The 20,496-nt window shown below is 39.2% G+C and overlaps 2 protein-coding genes across 4 annotated transcripts in view; one reads left to right on the top strand and one right to left on the bottom strand.

Moving 5' to 3' along the window:
• The window catches only part of usp24 (ubiquitin specific peptidase 24), a 187,091-nt gene extending 185,657 nt beyond the window's left edge, over positions 1 to 1,434 (bottom strand). For all 3 annotated transcript variants that reach the window (XM_072574455.1, XM_072574456.1, XM_072574457.1), the window contains exon 1: positions 861 to 1,434. In XM_072574455.1, the coding sequence (XP_072430556.1) occupies positions 861 to 1,184 (324 nt within the window). In that variant the 5' untranslated portion in view covers positions 1,185 to 1,434. The remainder of the gene's footprint in view (positions 1 to 860) is intronic.
• A 5,537-nt stretch (positions 1,435 to 6,971) lies between these two features.
• Positions 6,972 to 20,380, top strand: LOC140479992 (selenoprotein Pb-like). Its single transcript, XM_072574462.1, has 5 exons — positions 6,972 to 7,694; positions 8,206 to 8,427; positions 16,502 to 16,714; positions 17,170 to 17,302; positions 18,487 to 20,380. The coding sequence occupies exons 2-5, from the start codon at positions 8,222 to 8,224 to the stop codon at positions 18,694 to 18,696; spliced, it is 762 nt and encodes a 253-aa protein (XP_072430563.1). The 5' UTR covers positions 6,972 to 7,694; positions 8,206 to 8,221; the 3' UTR covers positions 18,697 to 20,380.
• Positions 20,381 to 20,496: the final 116 nt, after the last annotated feature.

Genomic DNA, 20,496 nt, shown 5'->3' with positions numbered 1-20,496 from the left:
AATCTGCAAGTTTACTAAAAAGGTTTATTCAATAGCCACAACTAAACTAGCTCATCTTCATTAGGGTCATAGCATGGTCTTTGCGTTTAAATTTTGTGTCTCCAATGAAAGGAAGTCAGCAGATTGCTGCTCAATTTCACTACACCTCTAACTGTCGGTGTTTGGCAACTAAGCAATTTTGAATTTCTGACAGGATGGTGGAACAACTTGCCATCATTTAGTAATTATGCATATGTGCAGGAGTAAACACAAACTTGCCAGCCAGCATCTACGTTTTTAAGTGTCTATGAGCCAGTGCTCTGAAAGAGAGAATTAAGACCATCCACATGGATTACCGTTTAGTCCATGGGAGATAGTCAATGTTTTGAGCCAAAAACAGCTTTTTCTCTGCTTTCTAGCTGATATCAGTGGACAAACACATCCAAAGTTGACTTGCAGGCAAGAGTACGGAAGTTTCTAATTTTAAAAAATAAGATCTAGTCTATAGAAAATTCAAAACTAATACGTTGTATATATTGGTCCTTCAAAAATTATATACAAATATGCATCACTCCCAGCACAGTACTAACATACTAACGTGCAAATCACCTCGTGAATTCTTGTCTCGGTTTGATTCTATTTTTTGTGAAAGTGACAGATAATGTCCCTCATCAAGTGACATTGTAAAATTGTGTAATAAACAGAAAACCAGGAGTTCTTATCTCACCGGTTCTTCTACGAATACTAGCAACATGATTCGGAGAACGAAGCCGAAAGAACCTGTCGGACTATCACTATGCCACTTTGTTTCCATGATAGTCTGGAAATCACCGGAGTACCAGTGATGTAGCCCACACTCTCATCAACGCAGGAATCCTTACCTCCACCTCTACCACCTCGTCGTAGGCGGGAGGAGGGTCGAATCCACTCCGGTTGTAATCCCCTCCACCCACACCGCGTGAGCCGGTGCTACCTCCTCCCCCTCCTCCACCACCGCCGCCGCCGCCGCCACCGCCTCCCCCTCCTCCGACCTGGCGATCGCCACTCTCCATGGGCTCGTAGCCGAGACCAGGGCTCTCGTTGGTAAGGAGGGCCACGGCCTCGTTGATGTCGTTCTTGGCCATGCGGAGCGCCTTGCGGATGGCGGCGGGCTCCGAGAAGCCCATGCACAGCAGCGTCGTCATGTGCTCTTCCTCCACGTCCATCCTGGCAGACAGAGCCTGTCACTTCAATCCCGCTCTCCCATAGAGACCGTCCTGTTACAACCCTCTCAACCCCCTCCTCCCCCACAGCCTCAGGCTGACTGACTGACGGAAAGCACTCAGTGCGGCCGCTCAACCCCTCACTCTGAGGTAAGTGAAAAATTCCTCGCCGGCCTGTCAGTTCGCTCAACTAAAACTCTTGTGCAGCCTCCGGGCCACCCGGCGCCATGTTGACAAGAAGCTGCTTCCGGTTCCTACATTGCCGATGTAAGCCGCGCCCATTCCTCCGGAAGTGACGTACATGGGGAATCTCTGCTGCCATTTTGGTGAGGTCGCTGTCTGTTGTCCAGTGGATGGAGAGACTGCGATGGCGCCAATGGAAGGCATCATTTGGAGGTGCTGCTGTTGGACTGGGGTGTACAAAGTTAACTCTGTCTAGTGGAGGAGGATCTGTTATTGGCGCTCCCTACCATTAGTTTGCAACAAGTCATCAACCTGAAATGTTAACTGTGTTTATTTTAATGCTCCACGAATTTTGAGAGGGGCGTTGAACGTTTCCCAATGTCTTCTTTCTGATTTCCTCCATCTGGAGTGCGTTAGATATTTTCCTAATCACCCTGTTCAGGGATGTTAGACACGACTCCGAAGCAGGCGGGAATTGAACCTGGGTCCTGAGGAGGACTGTTGCAGCACGAGAGCCCTTTCTACTGTGTGCAAAGCTTCGTTATTCTGATGTTAGTGAAACCCACTCCTAATATGGCTTGGAGGAGAAGATGTGGAAGCATTGAGAAGGCGGAGAAAACTTGAATTCCCCTGAATGGCTGTGGGGCTTGGGAATTCAATCATTATTAATAGATTAGAAAAGCTGACTGTTCTTGGAAAGAAGATAAAAGGAGGTTTGGTAAAGCTGCTAAAATTAACAGAAGAAGTCTGGACAGAGTAGATAGGGAGAAACTGTTGCTACTTATAGAAGAGATGAGAGCCAGAGAACAATTTAGCCAGGTCTTCAGGCTCAGATTGCACTACCAGCCACAGCAGTAGAAGATCCTGTTCTCCATACTATGGTTGTAGGACTGCAGGGACTGGTGTACACTGTAATAATAATAACACAATTAGTTAAGTTTCATATGTTTAATTGTTTCCTTAAGCTTTTTGTGCATTTTTATGGCTTTTTCAAAGGGAGAGCTTTTGTTAGACTTGCAGTGGGTTTGTTTTACTGAGACAACCCATTGTGTCTTGGTTATGTTAATCAATAAATATTCAAAGTAATGTTGGTGATTTTTTTTTAAATCAGTCATAAAGTTAGTGTTGTTTGCCAGGCCAACATTTATTGCCCACAGTGCAGTTAAGAGTCAACTACATTGTTGTGGATCTGGAGTCACAAGTCAAAAACCATCTGTTCAGCCAGACTTGTTAGGAAAACAACCTTGGATTCCAACATGTGCAGTTTCTTTGTCTCAGACCAGGTTAGGATGGCAGATTTCCTTCCTTAAAGGATATTAGTGAGACAGATGGGATTTTACAACAGTCAACAGTTATGTAGTCACCTTTAAACAAGCTTTTTATTCCAGATATTTAAAATTTAATTCAAATGTTACCATTTTACATGGTGGGTTTCAAACATGTCCTCAGAAAATTTAGCCTACAGTTCAGCATTACTAATCCAGTGACATTATTACTGTGCCAGCCAAGTACATTCTTTACTTGGAAAATAATAAATTTCCATTGTCTCAATACTGAACGTTCCATAGAATTGAGTGTCTGGTCAGAGGTTTTTGTTGGAACTGTTTTCTTGTTATTTGTTTTGTTGCTGTCATAATAGAGAAGTTTTTAAACAAGATTAGATTAGATTAGATTACGTACAGTGTGGAAACAGGCCCTTCGGCCCAACAAGTCCACACCGCCCCGCCGAAGCGCAACCCACCCATACCCCTACATCTACCCCTTACCTAACGCTACGGACAATTTAGCATGGCCAATTCACCTGCCCTGCACATCTTTGGACTGTGGGAGGAAACCGGAGCACCCGGAGGAAACCCACGTAGACACGGGGAGAATGTGCAAACTCCACACAGTCAGTCGCCTGAGGCGGGAATTGAACCCGGGTCTCTGGCGCTGTGAGGCTGTTTCATTGTACCATTCTGTACTCAGGTACGCCACTTTCCACAATCCAGAATGTGTGTATTTGTACAGCTTACTGCATAGTTCAGCACATATACAACATGCAGTAGTTCACTCACACCCTGATATTCAATCTTTGATTTTTGGATTCCAAAAATCATCGGACTTCAAAATAACATCAGAGCAACATATGGAGTTAGGAAAATGCACTTAGCTCATCTCAAATTCTTCTAATCCTTCTGTTACCATTGTTAAATAGCCCACTTTATTTCATCACAATAAACATAAGGGACCAAACCAACTATTCCCACCCATCAAAAATATGGATAAGTAATTGCTCACAATCCATCAGTATTAAATTTAAGAATGCTCATGATGGTCAGTTTGGATTCAGCTTGGGGCCACTCACTTTCTAACTTCATGATAGCCTTAGTCCAAATATGAATGAAAGTGCTCAATTGAAGAGTGGAGTTGACATCAAGCAATATTTGATCAAGTAGGACGTCAGGGAAGTTATAGTGTCCTTCTTGAAACTAGCACCAGATGCATCAGATAAACCTCCTGCAAAATGATGCATTTTGGATCCATCTGGATGGTCGAAAACCATGTGTTCTGCCAGGCACTGTTTGCTCAACTCTCAACTGACCAGTACTCTGGGTAAGGCAAAGAAAAAAGCTACAATATTCCAAAGTTTTCCTTGAAGTGCAGAAGCATTGACATTAATGACTGGGTGAAGCATATAATCAATCATTCAAAATAATAACAACTTGTCCATCGAACTACATCATTGTTTGAGTTGGCCTATTATGGATGTGAAAACCATGTCAGAAACACTCAACCCTGAGTCGATCTCATCTATAAATCAAGGGGTGACCAAAGTATAGATTTTTATGATTCATGATTCCACGATGCATCGTCTTTATTGGAAATAAATCTGACTCGTGGGTTTAGACTTCCCAAGTGTTCTATGCTCTGGCAAGCTGTTGATCTAGAAAAAATGTTGCGGAAAGACTGAATTGTAATGCTTGATGACACGTTGTTTTACCAAAATAGAAAACTTCTATTTTGCAGCCATCCAAGCAGAAAAGATTCATCAAAACTTTAGATGAAAACAAAGCTGTAGTACACAGCAGCGATTCCTCTAAGTTGCACTGTGTGGAGCAGCTAGGAGGTTGTCCACATGCCAGTTGATGTGCTGACACCTTGATCTCCAGTTCCAGAAACCACTGTTGGCGTACAGACTTTGGAGTTGCACAGTGGAGAAGAAACTCGTGGGAGCATAGATATACATGTATTGACGTTTCAGAGAGAATTCTTAAAATGTAGATGCATGAATTTCTTTGGGTCAACTGTAATTTTCTTTTCAGGTTTTTCCTAATTTTTAATTGTATGTTATGTTCCCTTAAACCATCAGCATTAACAGATGTTCAGCAATCATCTATAAATGTCCAAACAAATATTCCTTAGATTTCTTATTCAGTGCATCTCAGTGACAATGGACCCTAATAGAGATTATCTAATAATAAGAAAAATCAAAGAACTTAGTCAAAAAGTTTAATAATATGCAAGCAAAATGCATGCCACTCTGGAGGTGTCAAGACTAAAGTTGTACAGATGCTGTTGAGTGAATAACTAGTGGGGAGGAAGTAGAAGAGAAAGCTTTAGGCAAGTTTTAGAAAAGGTGGAAGAGCTTTGTAGTAGTAAGGTGATAACAACAGACTTCAGTTCTGCTAACGTAGATCGAGAAATGACAAAACAAAGAGCAAATATTAGGAGGAATTCATGGAACTTGTAAAAGAGAACTTGGTTAATTAGTATTTTTCTAGCCCAACAAAGCCAGACACAGTGTTGGATCTGGTGTTTCAGTAGAGGAAGATTTGGGAGACAATTGTCACAATGTCAATAGGTTTAGAGGAGGTATGGAACAGGCAAGAAAATAATCAAGTGTAAAAATATTCAACTTGAGAGAAGATGTAAATGAATTGAAAAATTTGGGCCCTAAGGATACAGAGATTAAAAATGAAACAAAAGGGGAGACTGTGATAAATTCATAATTTAGGAAAATCAACCACAAGTGCAAAATTAAATACAAAAAATACAAGTTGAGAATTGAAAAAGGAAATAAGGTCATAAAGAAACACAGTTTATTGGAATAAATTACAAAACAATGTACTCCACAAACTGGAAATCTGAAATAAAAGCAGAAAATGCTGGAAATATTCAACTTGTCTGGCAGCATTTGTGGGGACAGAAAGAGAATTTCGTCCAGCTTGGTGGAATGGTCAGGGCCACATGGGCCTGCACCAGTGAAGCTTCCTTCCATCCATTTCAACATGTTTTTCTCCTACTCTCCAACTTTTCATAGATCTGCCCTTTTGTATGGTAGGTGGGATTATGGAGTAAGAAGATCAGTCGTAATTCCATTGAATGGTGAAGCAATTTCAAGCGGCCAAATGGTCTACCTCTGCTCCTAGTCTGTACTTTCATATGAATTATTCCATGGGCTCAGAAATGTTGCACAGAAAAGAAAAAACAAAATGTGAAGAGTGTTCAGGAAGAGAGGCGCCTCAGTGTTTATCTGCACACATCATCAAAGGTGGCAGGACAGGTTGACAAAGTAGTTAGCAATGTATACAAGATCTTGTCCTTTATAAATTGGAACTAGAGGAGAAAAGTAATAAAGTTATGATAAATCAGCATAAAACACTTCTTCAGCATCAACTGGAGTTTTGTGTTCAATCTGAACACCACATTTTAGGTAAGATGTGAAGACATTAGAAATTGTGCAGAAAAGATTCATGTGATTAGTTCCAGAAATGAGGAAACCTATCATGTGGATTGAGTGGAGAAGCTAGTATTGTTTTCTTTGGGGAAGAGAAAGTTCGGGGGAGCTTTGATAGAGGTTTGTAAAATCATGAGAGATCTGGGCAGGGTACATACGGAGATATTATTTCCTTTGGTTTCTTTTATCATGTCATAGAGATGTACAGCATGGAAACAAACCCTTCGGTCCAACTCCTCCAGGCCGACCAGATATTAAAGGCTGAGAACCAGAGGTCACGTTTAAAGTCATTACAAAAGTAATAAAATGGGGCAAAGGTTCTTGTTTAAGTAGCACAATCTGGATTGCACTGAATGACTATGTCGTGGAGGTAGATTTCATGGAGGCTTTGAAAAGAGAATTGAAAAATTATTTGAATAGAAAGATTTGCAGGGCTGCAAAGAGAAGCTAAAACGATTGGGGCGGAATAAGATTACCGTCTATACGCGAGTAATAGTAGATCCCCCTAGTTTTGGCCAAATAACCTGGAATTTTCCATATATCTCGTGTAAACGTCGACCCGAGTTCTTCACAGATAACAGATCAGTATTTATGAGTCAGTGTGCCAGCCGTCAGGTTCCCTCCAGCGTTCCAGTCCGCCAGTGTTTCGCTCTTCTCCTGGTCTTCCAGTTCACTGGCTGTTGTGTTCCACTCCGGGCTTTCAGAATTGCCGTAATTCGTTTTGTTTGTTTATTCGTTTAGAGATCAATTGGGCTTCTGCTAATGATAGGAATGAATTTTGACGGGCATAAATTTCAGCCCCTCAAAAATAGTATCCATGTAATTGTCGACCCAATAAATTTAACCTTAAAAAGTACTTTTAAAAATTCGACTATTACTCGAGTATGTACGGGTGGTTGAGTTGTTTTTGCTAAGGCGAGAGTGAGTACTGCAAATGTTGCAAAGCTCTAGCAGAGTTTATGCTGTACTCATCCTGTGATTCTGGATTAGTGGTGCTGGAAAAGCACAGCAGTTCAGGCAGCATCCGAGGAGCAGTAAAATCGACGTTTCAGGCTAAAGCCCTTCATCAGGAATACATCCTGTGATGTTCAGCCAGTATATGCAGATAAACAAATGTTCCAGATCGATAACTTAGATAATTCTGAATTCATACAGATGAAATATATTAATTCCCTATGACAGTACAGACTACAGGATCTTCGAGCTTTCACTGTGTAATTCATTGTGTTTGAGGAACCCTAAAACTCGGGAGCATTGTTTGTCAGAGCCCCTACTGGTGGTAGTGACAGGGAATGTATACTGGGCGAGCAAAAACGTGTTTCACTTTTAATGATTCTAATGCCACACTATCGAAGAGAACAATATAAATCGGTTATGTCCACTATGACACAAATTGTTTAACTGTATATGAATGAAAGAAAATCAAACCACTATTCAACGTTTTCTTCACGTTTGCCTAGAATAAGAGTGTTTTAGTGCTTAAATAGTTAACATTCCACAAACGGGCGATTTCCAATCTGGGAGATATCCTGTAGCTGAGAGTTGGGGGAAGTAGAGTTTGGATCAGACGCCGAAGGAAAGGTAAAGAGTGAAAATCAGCAGCAGTTTAGGTAAGTGCTGACTGATGTATTTTATTAACGTCGTAATGATTTAAACACGATGTTGTAAGAAAACTTTTCTATGTTCATCTTCTTAACAAATTGCGTTTTAAACGCTTAATCTTTTACAGTCTAGATTCAACTTATTACGATTATACTTTTAACATTCAAAATCTCGAAAACCTCTTACTGAAGCTGCAACAGATTTATGTTGCAATTGTTTGTGAACGTCTCACTCAACAGTGGCCGAATACACTTGCCATTTTTTCAAAGCTCTTCTGTTTGGTTTTGGCCATGCGCTTTTTGTTTGTAGCAGAAGTTGCTGATTGCTTAATTTTAGCGTTAAGCCAACAATATTAGAAGAAGAATTTTGTATAAAAGGGAACATTATGAGTTTGTAATTTTCGATCACACCAGAAAAAAACAGTAGTGTCGTCTTTAAAATTTGCGCACTAATTATAAACTTGTAGCTCTTTTGCTTTAATTTAAAAAGCATGTCTTGTCCATCTACTTCAAATTTTAGGGATATGTAAAAGATCATGATGGTTTTGGAGATGCCATTACTCACTATTGTTTTGGGCCTAACAACCTCTGTGGTTGTAGCAGAGAGTGAAAGCAGAATCTGTAAGGTGGCCCCTCACTGGGAAATTGACGACCATAACCCAATGGTGGAACAGATTGGCCACGTTGTTGTTGTGGCCCTTCTCAAAGCAAGCTGCGGGTTCTGTCTAATTCAAGCAACTAAGTAAGTACAGCACTTGGTAATAATTTTTCACTGTTTCCTTAATGTTATTAACTTCTCCTGTTGAGAGCACCAAGTAGAAATTTGCTGTGTTTCTGTTTTGTTGTGAGTTACTATGTTATGTGAATACTCAAGGTCAGAAGTAAAGGTATCTAGCTTCAACTGTACAGAACACAACTGGGGTATTGTCTGTCATTCAAGTCCCCGTGCTTGAGCAAAATTATAATTGCTATTAAGGCAATGCAGCAGAGGTTTGCCTCTGATTCTGAGGATGATGAGATTGTACTGTCAGGAGAGATTGAGCCTGTATTCTCCTGAATTTAGAAAAAGAGGAAACAATCTCTTTGAATCCCTACAGTGTGGAAGCAGACCATTTGGGCGATCAAGTCCAACTAACCCTCCAAAGACCCACACCCCTACCCTATCCCTGTAACTCTGCATTTCTGATGGATAATTCAACAAGCCACCTGACCTGCACATCATCTGACTGGGAGAAAACCAGACACCCAGAGGAAACCCACTCAGACACAGAGAGAATGTGCAAATTCCACACAGACAGTCGCCTAAGGCTGAAATTGAATCCAGGTACCTGCTGTGAGGCAGCAGTGCTAACCACTGAGCCACCCTACTGCCCCACTCTTTTGTAGAAAGTTAGAAAATTCTTAAAGGGATAGGCAGAGTATTTGCAGAAAGGATGTTTCCACTGCTTTTGGGTTAATAAAGAGGGGATACAGTCACAGAATAAAAAGCAAGCCATTTAGCACCGAGGTGAGAAAGCGCTTCTTCACTTAGAGGGTGGCAAATGTTTGGAATTCTCCACTCAGAGGCCTGTGGAAGTTCAATCATTGATCAAGTTCAAAACAGAAATTTATAATGTTCTAGTTACTGAAGATATAAAGGGGTGTGTGAAATGGTGTGAGGTACAAGTGGATAAAGTGGTAAAGAAAGCCATATGGCATGCTTACCCTCATCAGTTGGGACGTTGAGTGTAAAAGTAGGCAAGTCATGTTGCAGCTGTATAAAACTTTAGGTTACATTTGGAGTATTATCTGCAGTTCTGCCACACTGTAGGAAGGATGTGCAGGCATTGGAGAGAGTTCAAAAGAAGATATTGCCTGGATTGGAGTGTATTAGCTTTGAGGAGACGTTGCACTCTCTCTACAGTTTTCTCTACAGTGTTGAAGGCTGAGGGGCAGCCTGGTAGGAATATATAAACTTATGAGAGGCATGAATGGGGTGGATAATCAGAGTCTTTTTATTCCAGGGGAAACTCAAATACAAGGGTCATATGTGTAAGTTGAGAGGGGGAAAGTTTTAAAGGAGATATGCAAAGCAATCTTTTTACACAGAAGGTGGTAGGTACCTGAAACGTGCTGCCAGGAGAAGTGGATAGAAGCAGGTATGATAGCAACATTTAAGACATATTTGCATAGACACATGATTAGGCAGAGAATAGAAGGATACTGACCATATGCAGGCAAATGGGATTAGCTTAGAATGGCATCATGGTCAATATGGACATGGTGGGCCGAAGGGCCTGTTCCTGTCCTGTCCTGTACTATTCTATATTCTATGATGTTATCTGGAATGGCAGGGCAGGCTTGAGGGACTGAGTGATCTACTCCTGTTTATGATCTGAATGGCGCAGTATGAAAAATTCAATGAATTTTGATCCCAATCTTCCATTGGAAAAATAATATCATTCTTCTGTTAATTAGCTTCAGTGTGGCAGACTTAAGCCCAAGGACTGTCTACCATAGGATCAGGTCTGGTGCACAATTCCTATGTTGTTTCATATCATATTAAGAGGACTATTTTTTAAGGTATTCCTAATAATTTTTTATTGGTATACATTTTTTTCTGTCCTGTGTAATTAAATTGAATATCTTTTGATACATTTCTTGAGCGGGTGTTGTAACTATATATGAATATTATATAAGAATTTGACCCTCTTATTGGTCAAAAATTTATCGCCACTTTAAAACTATTTAACAACTCTGCCTCCATCGCTTTCTCGGAAAGAATTCCACAGACTCATGACTGTTTGGGGAGAAAAGAGTCTCCTCATTTCCATCTTGAATGGAAAACCCTTTATTTTAAAGCTATGTCCCCTAATTCCAGTTTCTTCCACAGGGAAAATATCCTTGCATCCATCCTGTACAGTCTACTCAGGATCTTGTAGGTTACAAAAAAATTACTTCTCATTCTTCAATCCTTCAATGGATACAGTCCCAAATCATCCAATCATTCCTCATAAGACAACTTTCTTGTTCCAGGTATTAACCCAGTAAACTTTCACAGAACTGTTTCCAATGCATTTAAAATCCTACTTAAATAAGGTGATTAGAACTGAAGATTGTGCTGTACAGCTATAGGAAAATATCCCAATTTGGTTTTTCATATACCTTACAATAATAATTCCAGCATTTAATTTGCCTTTTGACTCACTCACCTTGTACACAAACAGGTTTTGATACAACTACCAGAACATCAAGATCCGTCTGTAGCTCACAGGGTTCTGTAATCTCTCTTACCTTCAATAACATACCGCTTACCTATTTTTCCTAAGTGGACAGGTTTACATTTTCCTACTTTATTTGGTATTTGAAATTCTTTTAAACTGATCTATCTATTCCTTTGCATACACCTTATGCCCACTTCACAAATTACTTTCCTCCTATCTTTGCATCATTAATAAAGTTGCAATCATCCGTTCAATAGCTTCAACTAATGCATTGATATAGATTTTAAATAGCTGAGGTGCCCGCCTTGATTCCTGTTGCACCAGACTCATGACATCCTGTCAACTTGAAAATTACATATTTATGCCTACTCTCTGGTTCCTTTTAGGCAACCAATGCTCTAAATGTGATAATATGTTATCCCCCAATCATGACCTGTTATTTTATGTAATAACTTTCGATGTGGCACCGTGTCAAATGCAGTCTGGAAATCTAAGTACACTACATTCACAGGTCCCCCTTTATCCATGTGACTTGATACATCTTAGAAGAACTCTAATAAATTAGTCAAACAAGGTTACTCATCCAGTGAAACATGTTGACTCTGCCAAATTGCATTTTCTAAGACTTTATAAGATTTCCAGCATTTCCATATGACTAATGTTAACCTAATATCTCTATTTATGACTGTCCACCTCCTTCCTTGAATAGAGGAATTACATTCACTGTTTTCCAATATGATGGGACGTTTCCAGAATCTAATGGAATTTGGAAAATTAAAATAAATGCTTCTTCTATCATGGCACCCACTTAAGCGTCACAAAGTTGTACAGCACGGAAACAGACCCTTCAATCCAACTTGTCCATGCCAATCATATATCCTAAATTAATCTGTTTCCATTTGGTCCATTTGCCTCTAAACCCCTCCTAATCATGCATTCATCGTGATGCTTTTTAAATGTTGCAATTGTCCTAGTCTCCACCACTTCCTCTGGCAGCTTATTCTTTTAAACCTCTACGATAAAACTCATCTGGAGATTTGCCAGCTTTCACTTCTGACAATTTTCTTTGCGCACTTTCCGTGAATTGTTTTAATTTCCTTCCTCCCAACTTTTGATTTAGAATTATTTCTGAAATATTATTTGTTTCTTCTGCAGTGAGTGTTTTTTTGGAAAACACATATTCAAATCATCTACCATTTCTTTATTTTCCATGAGTAATTCCCCAGACATAGTGTCTACACGACCAGCATTCTTTACTTTCTTCTCTTGTAATTTCTTATTTTTCTAATTTCTCCCTCCTTATTATTCTTTCTGTTGTCCTTTATTGGTCTGACTTGCCACTATGTTTCATGGATTTGTTTGTTTTTTTTCTTTCAATTTTAACCTGTTTAAGTTAACCAAGAACAATGCATTCTTCTCCTAGAGTTTTTTTTCTGCCCTCACTGAGATATATCTTTTAGTGTTATGAAGTATCTCCTTAAGTGTTTGCTACTGCATCAATATTGAGCTAATCCTTAAACTAATTTCTCAGCTTTTTCTTCAATGACTCATAGTTCTCCCTACTTAGGCTTAAAACACAAGTCTTAGACTGACACTTCTCTCTCAAACTGAATGGAGTATTCAATCATGTTATGATCACTTCTACCTAGGGGTACCTTTAGTATGAGGAGTTTAATTAATCCTGATTTGTTCCACATTACCAGATCTACAATGGCCAGCTCTCATGCTGATTCTAGAATGTGCTGTTCTAAGAAACTGTCCTGAAAACTATGAACTTATTTTTGAGGCTCCCCATATCAATCGTCTTGGAACAATTTCCTTTCAGCATTAAACTTTGGAACAATTTTCAAACTCATACGTTCATATCTTACAATTTTTAGATTTTTTTTCCCCATTTCAAAATTTGTTAGGTCATAAAACCAAAAGAAATAGGAAAAGAATTGCAATTGTACTAGTCTCCACCACTTCCTCTGGCAGCTTATTCTTTTAAACCTCTATGATTAAACTCATCTGGAGATTTGCCAGCTTTTACTTCTGATAATTTTGGCCCCTCTGGTCTGCACTGCCATTCAACAGGATTGTGGCTGATCTGACGTTCCTCAGAACCACTTTCCAGCATTTTTCCTGTAATCTTTGATTTCCCCTACTGATCAAAAATCTGATTCTTAAAAAATGTACACAATGAAACTGCCCCACAGTTGCCTTGACAAGGAGTTTCAAAGAGTCTCAACCCTCTGCGAGAAGAAATTTCAACTCTTCTCAGTCTTAAATTGGCACCCTTTTATTCTAAGACTGTCCCCTCTGGTCCTAGGCTTTTCTATTAGGAGAAACATCCTCTCAGTATTTACTCTCTCGAGCTCCTTAATAATCCTCTATGTTTCAGTGAGCTCACCTCTCATTCTTCTAAATTCTAGTAAGTAGATTCCCAACCTGTTTAGCCTTTGCTCATAAGACAATCCCTCCATACCAGATGTCATTTGTTCCTATAAAATTTACAGTATCTTGCGATATAGCTTACTTCCTATAATTATGGACTTTCTGATACTTTGGATGCAGTTAGGGAATTGTAACTATGTCAAAAACTATTTTCCATAAATATTCACCCAATCTGCAAATTTCTAGGACTCGAGTGAACTGCCAGTGTTGGTCATAAAAGCAGAATATGCTGGAACCTTTCAGAGGTCACATAGTCTTTGTGATGAAAGGGAAACAGAAAAAGGAACATTTGAGGTCAGTGCCCCTATCACCAGAATGGGCAATGTTAGAAATATTATTAGCTTTAAGCAATTGAAAGCAGAGTGGCAGTTAAAAAATAAAAGGAAGCTTTGTGACTAAGTAGAAGACAGGATATTGAAAGAGTTGGTAGTACAAGGTCAAAAGTAAGTGGTAATCAGACAAATAAACAAGCAAAAAATATGTCTAGAGGAGCAAAATGATACCCTGAACCCTCCTGCACCTGGCTGAATTTGTTCTCACATTGAATAACTTCTTATACTTCCTCTAAATACAAGATGCTCTTGTGGGTATCCCTGGGTCCTAGTAACACTTAATTTTTTTGTGGGAAATGTGGAAAATTTCTTGTTCAAGTCCAACTCTGCCCCCGCCTCATCTCTTTACCCAGTTCAGTGATGATTATATTCATGCTCTTTCTTTAGTATCATACTAAACTGGAAAAATTCATTGAGATGGGGCTTCCGATTTCCCCACTTTTCTCAAATTGCCTTGGTCTGCTTCTAGTTCCTCCCTTCCTCAATTTCTCAGTCTCCGTTTCTGGGCATATGCCATCCAACAATAAACCACCCCAGTTACATTGACTACACTTACACTCATTCTATTTACAATAAGGACTATGTTTTATTCTCCCAATTTCTCCATCTCAGCATTTATTCTACTGATGCACCTAGTGTTTCTAGTATGTTTTTATTTCAACTGATTTCCTCATCTCCCCTTCCCATTCCTTCCAGAACTATGATGGGTTTCTCCTCATCTTCACCTTCCAAAGTCTACATTCAGCAGATATCTGCCTCTACCAATGTGACACCACCACCAAATACAACTTCTGCACCTTTTCAATATTTCAAAGGAAGTATTCCCTTAGGATCACCATGGCCCACTCCTCAATCATTCAACAGCCCCTCTCCTCCATTTACAAGTTTGCTGAAAATACCACCACAGCCAGTCGAATCTCAGATGCCGACAAAACAGACTACAGACAGGAGGTGGGACACCTGGGAAAATAGTACACTGAGAACAACCTAGCTCTCAATGCCAGCAAAACTAAGGAACTCATTATTGACTTCCAGTGGGATGTTACTCATGCTCCCCTGCATATAAACAGCACAGAGGTGGAACTGGTGGAGAGTGTCAAGCTCCTGGGAGTGGTCATCCACAACAAGCTTTCTTGGACTGTTCATGTGGATGCACTGGTTACAAGGCCCAACAATGTCTTTTCTTCCTCAAGCAGCTGATGAATTTTGGCATGACGGTGAATATCCTTGCCAACATTTATAGGTGTGCCATAGAGAGCATTCTATTTGGATTTATCACTACCTGGTGTGGCAACTGTACCAAAAGGAGTGTTAATGGAATAAGTACAGAAACAAAAGATGTGTTAGAGGTGGTGTGAATGGCAGAATGATGAACTGCTACTATCAGAACACAAAAAACAGGAAGGAATAAAAAAATTAAACCAAAATCTGTGAAGAAAAGGTAGCAAAATGGAACAGGGTTTACAGTTTGAAACTGTTGACCTCAGTACTGAGTCTAAAAGGTTACAGAGAGTGGTGAACTCAGCCCTGACAATCACAAAGGCCAACCTCCCATCTATACAATCCACCTACCAGGCCTGCTGTCAAGGAAAAGCCGCCAACATTCTGAATGGACTCACAAACTTGTAGCATTCGCCTGTACCTGTGTTTTTGTTTTTGCTGCTGTTTACCTATTATTTACGTATCTATGCTACTTAACTCTGTGATCTGCCTGTTTTGGTCGCAAGACGAAGCTTTTCACTGTGCCTTGGTACACATAACAATAAATTCAATTCGATTCTTCCAACCAGCACTTTCCCCAGCAAGCACAGGAGGTGCCAAACACCTGTACTTCTGCTTTCTTTCTCCTTGTTAACCAAGTCCTCAAACACTCTTTCCACGTAAAACAGTGATTATTGTTTACTACCTTTGAGTATTGTAGGGTACAATGTTTGCTTGCATAATGTGGTCTGCTCCATGCTGGAGAAACAAACACAAGTTGGTGACTATATGGAACATCTCGGTTCAATCAAGCTTGTGACTCTGAGCTTCAAGTCTCCTTTCATTTCATTTCTCCATTTAGCTGTCTTGCTGAGCTCTCTGTACACAAACAGTCACAATGTTCAAATAAAACTCCATGTAAACTTGAGGAACAGTACTTCACCTTTTGATTCAGCACTTTATGTCCTTTTAGACTCAGTATTGAGGTCAACAGTTTCAAACTGTAAACCCTGTTCCATTTTGCTATCTTTTCTCCACAGAATTTGGTTTAATTTGTTTATTTCTTCCTGTTTTTTGTGTTCTGATAATAGCAGTTCATCATTCTGCCATTCACACCACCTCTAACACATCTTTTGTTTCTGTACTTGTTCGATTAACGCTCCTTTTGGTCCTGCCCCACCAATTCTTTTCTTAATCTCTCCTGTCTTCCAATCTCCCAAAGATTTTTCCTTTTTTCTTTCTGCCCTTTCCCGCTTTTTACTTGTTAATTCCTAATACATTTCTAACTTTGTTAAATATTTCCTGCGAAAGATCACAGACAATTTAAGAAAGATCACAGACTACACTGAAAATTTAATTCTGTTTTTCTTTCCACAGATGCTTTCTGCTCATCTGAATATTTCCAGCATATTTTATTTTCAGATAAATTTCCAACATCCACAGTATTTTGCTGTTCTAGAAGTATTGGCCATGTTAGTGTGAATCAAACCAATCTTGCAATGATAACATCATATTACAAATTAGTTCCAATTTTTCACGACAAAATCATATTTAGTTTGAAATATCCTGTTTGCTTATTCATGTTTATAAAGTATCAAACAAAATTAATGCTGATTACAGTTTGTCATACTCACTGTATTAATAGATTGGGCAACTTGCGGAACAAGCTTGAACGTCAGGGTCTGAAGGACATACACTATATGATAGTAAATGAGAAAACGCCTCAATCTAGGGCCATGCTGTGGGAACTCAAACGCCATACACCTGAGGATATCCCTGTCTACCAGCAAACACCATTTCAAAGTGATATCTGGAGCATTTTGCAGGGTAACAAGGACGACTTCTTCATCTATGATAGGTTAGTTATTGTAAATTGCAACACCAAGCAGATTATTTGTTATGATTAAATGGATTCCTCTCCCTTTGATTAGATGTGTACAATATGGTATAACCACTAGCTAAGTAGGTATAATCTATGATGTAGCCTAAAACCCTTGTTTTATGCTTACAAAATGTCAGAATCTTTGTTTTATTATTGAAATATTTTACAAACCGAGCAAAATTTATTGCCCGTAAATTTTTTTCTTTTCTATCATTAAGTTAGTATTTTTTGCTGGGATGTGATTATAGAGTAATAACTGCCCTTTGATATTTTGCCCAATTAGTCATGTGCGAGTATATTTGCCATTATAATCAAACTTGATCCAGTTCTCGTGTGCATGCAGATGTGAATTGGGATATTTAATAAATTGACTCACATTAGTATTTAAGGTTTATAATCCAATTCTTGTGATTTTTATTTTATTTCCTTAGATGTGGGAAATTGACCTTTCATATCGTGTTACCGTATAGCTACCTCCAATTTCGCTACACTGAAGCAGCAATCCGAGCTACCTATAGCAAAGATATATGTGGGAATTGTGGAATCAGTGATATCGATCTTGAGGTAACTGCTGTAATTTGGCAATCTCCAGTTTAGCAAGACTACAGCCATGGTTGGAATCAGTGGTTAGCACTGCTGCCTCACAGTGCCAGGGTCCCAGGCTCGATTCCAGCCTCGGGTGACTGTGTGGAGTTTGTGCATTCTCCCCCTGTCTGTATGGGTTTCTTCCGGGTACTCTGGTTCCCTCCCACAGTCCAAAGATATGAGGGTCAGGTGAATTGGCCATGCTAAATTGCCCATAGTGTTATGTGCATTAGTCAGAGGGAAATGGGTCTGGGTGGGTTACTGTTCGGAGGGTCAGTGTGGACTGGTTGGGCTGAAAGGCCTGTTCCACACTATAGTGAATCTAATCTAAACAGATCATTAGTGAAAAAATGTAATATTTGTGGCATTAGTATGCTAAGTAAAGTGGCCATAGACTTGCCAGTCCACATGGCTGCTTTCTCATGAGAGACACCTCGTGGTGGTTTAACTGGAGGGTCACCACTTGTAAAGTGAGCAGAGAGGTTGAGAAGAGAATCTATCATGGTAACCTCAACCAGTACTGGAATTGAACCCACGCTGTTGGTGTCACTGTACATTCAAACCAGCCATTCAACCAAGTAAGCTAAACCGATCCCTGTTATTAGTATACAGGCAGACGATCCTTTATCCAAACATCCAAAAACCGAAAAGCTCCGAAATCCAAAGGTTTATTTCGCATTATCAAGGTTGTTTGGCGTGCAGTTAACCCAAGTCAACACCCACTCGATGCGTGTCACTCAGATGTGACGTGGGGAGGCGTGATTTTTATCTTGATTTTTAAATTCTCATCCTTGTTTTCAAGTCCCTAGTGTTGCTCTTCCCTATCTGAGTAATCAGCTTTAGCCTCATAATCTTCCAAAATATTTGGGTTTCTCTAATACTGGTTCCTGTTCATCCCCAATTTGAATACTCCATTATTGGTTGTGGTGCCTACAGGTGCTTGGGCCCCAAGATCTATATTCTCTTTACACCTCGCCGCCTTTCGATTTTCCTCTCCTTTTAAGTCAGAGCTGTAAACCAGTTTCTTTGATCAAGGTTTTAAATATCTGATTCTTCCATCATTATGTAAGTAACTTGGTGTCATACTTGTTTTATAATGCTTTTATGAAGTGCATTTCAGTATGCCAAAGACTCAAACTAATGTAAGTTGTTGTTTCTTACAGACTTACACGGAAAACCTTTTTCAATTTAACACTACAAGTTTTGTGATAAGTCCAACTTTTGAAAATATAACAACTCAGCCAGTGCAACAACATGTACCGAATAAGCCTCATCCTGACCCCAAACTCTCTTCAAGTCCTACCACTCCACATCATTTCAATAGCAGCCAAGATGGAAATCTGGAGACTGGTAATACTGAGGGATTGGAATGAATGTAGTTAGAATATCAGGCACAACAATTAAACAACTGGCTGTGATACAGCAACTGTCAGCATCAACCCTAATGTTGCTAAAATAAATCCTGGTTTAATATTAATTTTGATTTGTAATATTTGAGGGGTGTACTGTATAAGCATGTCCCATACCAAACACTTTTGTGTTATTATCCAGTGTTCTTTCAGTGAAGAAATCTGGATATAACTATTTAGAGTGAAATACCACTAAAATCATTTAAGGCAAAATTGAAATGAGCACTGTCTCGTGTATTGTCCCATGAACTTGTAGCCATTGTTTTTGGATGCACAATAAAGTGCACTCCAAATCAAAAGCATACTCTGTGCTAGTTTCTTTGAGTGTGGAAAATAAGGGGAGTAATCCCCATGACTTGTATCTCAGCTTATTCAAATATCCCCTATGGGAACAGGTGGAGAGTAGGAATCCAGGACTGACAAGACAAATATCGGCTTTTTTTTGGAAAGCCTCTTGAGGATCATTTAGAAAAACTGAGGATGACATTTTGTAATTAAATTTATCTTTTTGCATATTTCAGGGTTTTTAAAATCTAATCAAGAAAGATGATTCTATGAATGTTCACTTATTCAAGGAAGGAACTAGAGAACTGCTATCTTAGCATAGAAAATTCTTGATGGCTTAATGTTACAATGAAAAGTTGACATTAATCATTAATCTTATGTTCATGTGCTCAATGAAGTCTTTATTAGCAACTAGTTTGTACTAACTACAGACAGATACAATAGAGATAGGCCAAAAGGAAAGCTTTTGACTGATATTACTTTTGGAAGAAAGTAATTATTCTGCTTAGAGATTTGCTCAATTTTGTTGTTTGTTTTTAGTGGAACACAGTCAATAGGAAAAGTGTAACCCAGTTGACAAGGCATTAGATGATTTCATAAAGTTAACAGTACTAATTCCAAAATATTTGTGAATTTCTAATTTCTGTCAACCATTCCCCCTTTCATTTTGCGTCCACCTTTGATTAACTGAAAGGTGGATGCAAAAGTCTTACCTTTGGTCAGTTTGGCCATTTCACCCATGTCCAATATGGTGACAAGCCAGCTTCCAATGACTCCTGGAAATTTTTGAATGTATGCATTAGTTATCTCAGTTTTGTCTTCACCTGTAAAGAAGTGCTGGTATATCAGTATGGCAAGTCCTAAATCAATAACTGAGTAGTGTTGGAGACTGAATCTCCAGTGCTAGGACTAGAACATACAGTGAAAATATGATTTTTCTTCGCATCCAGTCTTTCTCTAGCAGTGGTTTGTATTAAGATACAATTTTGAGTTATGGCTGCCCTGTGCAAAATAGTCCCTGTGAGCGCATGTAGCAGTGCATTTTCACTTTATCGATGTTGCTAGTTTTAGTCATCGAGCAGGACAGATATTAACTAGGCTGATGCCTTTCAGTAAGGGTATGTTACATTTTGGCAGAAGGTGGGAAACTTTCATAAATAATTACCTAATGATTTCAACTAATTTACCCAAGCAGGAAATATGTTCCAGTCTGTGCCCCAAGAAGACTTGTATAATTTTTGTAAATAATTCTTCTGTTCCTTGAATAAATGACAGCGATCAATAAATCACTAAAGTAGTTGTATTTACAGATCCTTTAACACCTGTATAACAACAAAAATAAAATTCAAGTTTTGAAAAAAAACACTGGATTACATATTAATGAGTTTGGACATTCGTCTTAAGTAGTGAATAAAAACATTCATTCATTAATCCATTGTCGTCAGAGTTTGAAGCCTCAAAAAAAAAAGAATTGCAGAT

This window comes from Chiloscyllium punctatum, chromosome 7, assembly GCF_047496795.1.
Source record: "Chiloscyllium punctatum isolate Juve2018m chromosome 7, sChiPun1.3, whole genome shotgun sequence".
In the NCBI taxonomy this organism is placed as follows: Eukaryota; Metazoa; Chordata; class Chondrichthyes; order Orectolobiformes; family Hemiscylliidae; genus Chiloscyllium; species Chiloscyllium punctatum.
This window is presented reverse-complemented; position numbering and strand designations above follow the sequence as displayed.

Coding starts and splice junctions, on each gene's coding strand:
- LOC140479992 (XM_072574462.1), top strand. CDS start 8,222: ATGATGGTTTTGGAGATGCCATTACTCACTATTGTTTTGGGCCTAACA. Junction 8,428..16,501: donor TGTCTAATTCAAGCAACTAA/GTAAGTACAGCA, acceptor CTGTATTAATAG/ATTGGGCAACTTGCGGAACA. Junction 17,303..18,486: donor TCAGTGATATCGATCTTGAG/GTAACTGCTGTA, acceptor TGTTTCTTACAG/ACTTACACGGAAAACCTTTT.